At 37.6% G+C, this 6,674-nt stretch overlaps 1 protein-coding gene across 1 annotated transcript in view; it reads right to left on the bottom strand.

Annotated features, from left to right (window-relative positions):
* The window catches only part of thsd7ba (thrombospondin, type I, domain containing 7Ba), a 221,917-nt gene that overhangs the window by 23,815 nt on the left and 191,428 nt on the right, over positions 1-6,674 (bottom strand). The window contains exons 17-20 of the mRNA XM_016454293.1: positions 5,318-5,323; positions 2,880-3,013; positions 2,617-2,770; positions 321-462 (exon numbers count right to left, since the gene is read on the bottom strand). Coding sequence (XP_016309779.1) covers positions 321-462; positions 2,617-2,770; positions 2,880-3,013; positions 5,318-5,323 — 436 coding nt within the window. The remainder of the gene's footprint in view (positions 1-320; positions 463-2,616; positions 2,771-2,879; positions 3,014-5,317; positions 5,324-6,674) is intronic.

The following is a 6,674-nucleotide window of genomic DNA, read 5'->3' as shown; positions in this document are numbered from 1 at the left end:
ATACAGTATATATACAGTATATATATATATATATATATATATAAAATATATATTAATAATAATATATAATAATAATTCATTTAATATATCAATCCTCAATCAATTTGCTGTTAGTATATAAAAAAATGACCAGATTTATCATAGATAAAGCACAAAGCAGAAATACTGAAAATATCCAAATATCGTGTTGGACAATTGGGGCCTTCGAGCTTTAGAATGTGATGCCTTAAATGTGCTGTTGAAGTGAATGAGTCATGCAACAGTCATTAGATGCTCATGTTATATTTAGTGTTGTGTCAAGCAGAATGAGAGAGACCCACTGGAGACATTGTAGTGATAATTGAAGCAGGTGCTGTTGAGGCTGCAGGGCTCTGTCTGGTTGCTGTCTGGACACACTCTGTCGGCCACTGGAGGGCGCAGCACGTGTCTCGTCCTCATCCTCATTGTGCTTTCATTACATGGCTACAAATAAATACAGTTAAAAGGTCAAGAGGGCTTTGACGCCAAACACATCAAAGTCTAGACACTATTTATTTTTAAAAAGTGCATATACATGGGCAAGCTGAGCAATAACCGCTGTGCTGTGTCATACTGCATTGTAAAAAGAAAAGAAAAAAACCCCAGCAGTCACGCAGCCACATGGTCTTGTGATGCTAAGTGCACTGTTAGAAGCTGTTAGGCTGCAGGCAGCAACTAATCTGCATCTCCATCACTGTCAGACGCTAATGAGACCCTTTAAACGGCTAGCTGGCCATGTGCATGTATCTCACTATTGGGGAGGCTGATCATCAGCAGGAGCTCTATTCGGCTAGTGCCACATATCTGTGCACCCAGGTTTTTTGGGAACATTTCATAATTATGTAAAACCGAAACTAATTAAACAAGCTCAATCACCGAACACTGGTGTTTGACATGTTCGCAGTGCTGGCTGAGCACTTTGACACAGCGAAGAGAACAAACATCGCTTGGAACCGAGAGCGTACAAGGTAGAATTGCGATCTAATGTGATTAGCGTAGAGACTAAATTATGCTGAAATGGCTTGGCAGTCTTGTGTAGGTTGGGCCGAGCCAGGATAACTCATCCAGTTTGTTTCTGATTTGTTGAGTGTGAATTGAAGAGCTGTTTGCACTTCAATGAGTCAGCGGCCCGAAGGCAAATTGTATCTAGGGTAACTTTTTATGCACAACATTAATTAGAATAACAAATGCTTCATTACTACTGGAGGTTCATCTGCATACTGATTTCAGTTGTCTCCGTATTCACCGTTTGAAATTTCGCCGCAGGAACTCTGGAGAACTGTATGAAGATTTGACTTGCGAGGCAGCATTAATGTGAAATATTCAAATAGATGCAAAACATCTCGACACTGTCTTATGTCATGGCCCGAGCTGAGAAAGAATCGTGCAAAAATATACTGTAAAACATTTCTGTTAATTCACAGACTGAATAATCTCTCTAGAGGCATTTTTTTTAACGAGCTCATAAACACCAGTGCATAATTTTCACCTACAAAACAATGTCAACAGCAGTCTTACTGAAGACAGCTTAGAGCAGGATGATTGCAAGTGGAAGTCAAATGTTAGTGGAACATGTCTATAGTTAATATGAACTCATATAACTGACACACCTGCATAAAAAACACTTTGGAATAAAAGATGCACAGTGTATATTGTTATGAATTTGGTCATTTCATTAGTATTGGTCAATATATTTTCTTAATATCTTTTAAATAATATCCTAATAACTTTGCAATCATCTAACATTCATTAAAAACTCAATTATACTATTAAAAGTAATGGCAACACTTTCTATGCTTCCTATGCTCATAATAAATTAAACAGCCATTTATACTTATTCATAGGCAAGTATTACTGTTCTATAAGTTGTCTAAATTCATGTGTAGCTTCTAATTGTTTTAGCTTTTAAAAGTTTTTAGTGTTTTACTAATTTAATTAGACAAATCAATATTTAACTTACACTACCATTGAAAACGTTTGGGGTCAATATGTTCTTTTTTTAAAGACATTTATACCTTTATTCAGAAGGATGCATTAAAGTGATCAAAAGTGACACTTTTACACTGTTACAAAAGATTCCTATTTCAAACAAATGCTGTTCTATTCATCAAAAAATGTATCACACTTTCCTCAAAAATACTGAGCAGCACAACTGTTGTCAATATTCATAATAATAAGAAATGTTTCTTAAGCACTTAATCAGCATATTAGAATGATTTCTGAAGGATGACGTGACACTGAAGACTGGAGTAATGACTGCTGAAAATTCAGATTTGCCATCACAGGAATAAATTACTGTTTAAAATATATTAAAATAGAAAACAGTTATTTTACGTTGTAACAATATTATACAATATTACTGATTTTACTGTATTTTTGATAAATGCAGTCTTGGTGAATCTTGGTCAACTCCAAACTTTTTAACGGTAATGTAAATATTACTGGTCTTATCACAGACTTGGCTAAAGTGTCCAAAAGTACATGAATACTTTTTGGGGCCTCTGTACGCTGGTCCTTGCATAAGAGACAGCTCAGAATGTTGCTGAATGTTTAAATTGTGCCTTGAGGATATAGCAGCAGACATAAAGGACGTCTTACTATTGAACAGGTGCTCCATTGACTCCACTGGGACATCACGCAGTTATTAGGGCACGGCAGGACGCAGGTCTGAGCTTGTGCAGGGATTTCATCCTGGTCACAGAAGGTCTCATTCACACTGCTAACCAGATCCCCACTGCCACGCCTCACACACCTGTCACAGCCAAAGAACAGCAGAATGAGGATGTGGAGGACGAAGGTGGCAGACTGGAGTGGGTCGTGACCCCTAAGAGAAGCATCTGTGAGAAAGTGTCCTTGCTTACCGAATCTTGCGGCTTTGGACACCCTCACCACAGGCTGGCAGCTCGTCCACTGTGTTGATGGTGCAGACTGACCAGGGGTCTGTTACCCACTCGTACTGACCGCACTCACTGCGACAGGACACAGCCTCATACACCTACAGATACACAGAGACAATAATGCACTGATTACAGCTAAATCCATTTAAATATAATTTTGAAGCATCTATCTCAAGCATCAGGGTGGTTGACGTGAACCAGAAAAGCTTAACTGTATTCAAACAGTCTAATAAAGGAATGCATTTAAGAACTTTTGTAATCTCTTTTCTAGTTATGAGATTCCCTGTAGATGTTATTCAGAGTAGACACCATCTTTAATCTGTTGCAAACAAAAATAAGGCTTTGACAATAAGAGTTACCTGTAACTCTTTAATTACTGTATATCAACTGTTATTTTTGTAATATTCTTTTTGCAATTTTTAAAAACTTCTTAAATTCAGCAATTGCATTCATCCAAAACATTAAATGTGCATATCCAATACCATAATGCTTCAATCTACTGTTGAAATCAGGCATTATGAGGACTAGACTAACATATATTATATTCAGTATTATATATAGTAGTTTAATACTAACATATAATACACTAGCTAGCCTATACATTTTTTATTTCATGAAGCCTCTGAAAGTTAATTTGTAAGCCAACAGTTTGGAAGGTCACAAATTAATGTTTTGGAAAGATATAGGTCACTTGGGAACTTGAAAAATTATAAACAGGACAGCCTCAAATCAGAACTTTTCTTTCTTTTTATAACATCTTTCTTTATATAACCTCATTGTTATACAAGTCCCACTGCTTGGTACGGCTCATTTTACAATGGAATTGTAACAGCTGGAGGAACATTGAACATGTATTGATCAATTTATTTGGGCTCACGGTTATGGATTTTGAGTAACTAATATTGCAACAGAAGAAAAAAATGAGACAAAAATGCAAACTGCTGCTAATAAAGTGCCAACTGGTTGCATTAATCCAGTAGTAATTCTCGCTAATCCATTAACTATGACTTTGGCCTTAATAAACTACTAATTTGCTTCTTATTAATAGTTAGTAAGGTAGTTGTTAAGTATTAGGGATTTAGAATATGGTCATGCAGAATATTTGCTTTATAAATACTAATAAACTGCCACTATGTTATTAAAAGGCATGCTAATAAGCAACTAGTTAATAGTGAGAATTGGTCCCTATACTAAAGTTTGCAAACATCGTGTATTGTTGTCCTCAGTCTCTCACAGCATTGTTTTGGTTTGCATCAAATGTGTGTCTGCTCTGATTATGCTCTATTTTTTGGTGGCTGATGACTGGCGAGAGGCTTTTTGATGTGGCACATGTAGGGCATTCTCCTACTTCTTAACTTCAGTAGACATGATTTCATTTAAAAAATGAGTCCAGAAGCCAAAAACTGAAGTTTTGAAATACTTGGCAATCAATCCATCAAACCTCATAAGAAAGTGGCTTATGAAAACACAGTGAACAAATGAGACTGTACGTTTATAGCTTCCTCCCCAAGGGGATATACAGACCCTAACACACACTCTGAAAATATCCCATCTGGCCCTGCAGCTGCTAAAAGCCCCATCAGCGCTCTCCTCTTGTCTCATCTCGTCTCTCCTCATCTCCTCTCCTCTCCTTTAATGAGTGTCATTGAATTTCCAATTACAATAATCAAAAAAGTGTTAAGACGATGCTCAAGATGGGAGAAGTGAGTGAAAAGATGATGAATGAAATTGGCAGTAAATCTACTGAAGCATTAAAAAAGGGTAATTTCATTAACATAGACAAATGTCAAGCTCTACAAACATGACGATATCAAGAAATGAAATTGGCACGTTAAGAAACAATCATTAATTCAGCAACACTCATCAACAGCAGCGAACAATTTTATTTAAAAGCCCTTAATGGGCAAAGTCAGTTTTACGGAACGCCTGACAGTTTTTCTATAAGGCTCCAATAAATATCCAACCTGCCGTCTGACTTTTACAATGCAAAGGCGGCGCTCGGGTTATCGCATATTAAGGAAAAGTTCCAATCTGTTCTTTAAATAGCACAAATATAGGATTCTATTCTCATTCACCGCAACTTTCACTGCCTAACTCTCAAGTGGAGGTAATATTTTAAGAAAAATAAACCAGCTATGCTGCTCACAGGTCAGTTCCTGTAACCTCTTGGAGGATGTCGGTACTCTGGGCTGGATAATGAAGTCCCCTGATCCTTCTCAAATGTTAGTCAAAGGGCCAGAGACGACATAAAAAATGTACTTCATACTAATTCAAATCTCAGTCGGCCCGTGATGAAAATACACTAGCGCTCCTCTTATTCAGAGGAGGGCTGGGGCCACGGAGGCCAGCGGGGCAGTGGGGTTAACAGATGCACAGGGAGAAACACAGAATGAGGCACTGACCTGAGCCTTTGAAGATGTCCGTATTAGCAGTGCATGACAGGCAAAGGAGAGAGAAGAGAAATGATATATATATTAGTTTTGAGCTTTAACTTCTCCTGTGCAATAGCCTGTTGCTGTCTGGACTAGCTAAGAAACTCCCTTCAACAAATTAGAAAAGAATAGAAGAAATTCAATGCAGATTTTCTGGCTTTGTGTGCGTGTGTAATTCTGTTTATATGAAGGATGAAGATGAAGACCGTAATGACCGCAGTAAGCTGCCAGACTGAAAATGTAATTAACTTTCTAAATTGCATAAATATGCAAAAGTCTAGAAAACAAATAGTGTTTTACACTAGAGGGAAAGCTGTCCAAAACTTTAAAAATGATTTAAATCCTCCAGAACATCTACTATCTTCTACTTGATGTGAACTTATGTATGAATGTTATTACATTAGATGCAAAATATCAAACCAAATGGCATTTCAGAAATGAAATGGCGGGGGAAAAAAAAAAAAAAAAAAAAGAACTTAAAAGTTAATGTACTGTTTAAAATTAATGCAAATATATTGGGACACTTATATTTAAACAAACAAACAGTCAATTCAAAAATGGGTCAAAAATGTGAAGATAATTTTGAGAAAAGTAACATGTTTGTAGATAATACTTTTGATAAAACGGTTGATCTAATGCAAAAACATTCATTGATTTTTTTTCATTGAGTCCAAATGTTGTTTCAGGCCACTGTAAACATGAAATATACATTTAAATATTTAATAAATTGCCAAAAGTTTTCATATCAATATATATTTTGACATTCAGTAACAAAAACCAGTTTAAATAAAAATATTTAAACATTCAATTATTTCTTTCTGAATATTTTGCACAATATACAGACTGTCACGATCTGCTACGGTGCGGGAACACGGAGCAAGGAACGAGGAGACCAAGAGTACAGAAACCAAGGAATTTATTAATCTTCACGGGGAATCACACGTAGCACTGTAGACAAACAATACCGGACGCTGGAGCACACACAGGGAACATTATTTATACACACAGGAGGAGGGGATGACGAGACACACCTGGGAGCAATGAAACATCATGGGAAACACCTGGGACAAATTAAACATGGGAAAGGAAGGCACATGAGGAAAACAACCACAAAACACAGAACAGAGTCTGACATAATGCCCCCCTCCGGAAGGCGTGTCCTCACGCCATATAACATCCAATGGGGAGGGGGGGTTGGGCACTCTGGAGGTCCCTCAGGACAGACACAGAACAGTGGGCCTCCAAAGCGGTACCCGTTCCGGGTGCCATGGTGGAGCAAGGGGCTCGGGAGGCCAAGGCGGATCTGGGGGCTCCGGGGCCGCGGCCC

Source organism: Sinocyclocheilus anshuiensis, unplaced genomic scaffold (genome assembly GCF_001515605.1).
Source record: "Sinocyclocheilus anshuiensis isolate Anshui unplaced genomic scaffold, SAMN03320099.WGS_v1.1 scaffold976, whole genome shotgun sequence".
Taxonomy (NCBI): domain Eukaryota; kingdom Metazoa; phylum Chordata; class Actinopteri; order Cypriniformes; family Cyprinidae; genus Sinocyclocheilus; species Sinocyclocheilus anshuiensis.
This window is presented reverse-complemented; position numbering and strand designations above follow the sequence as displayed.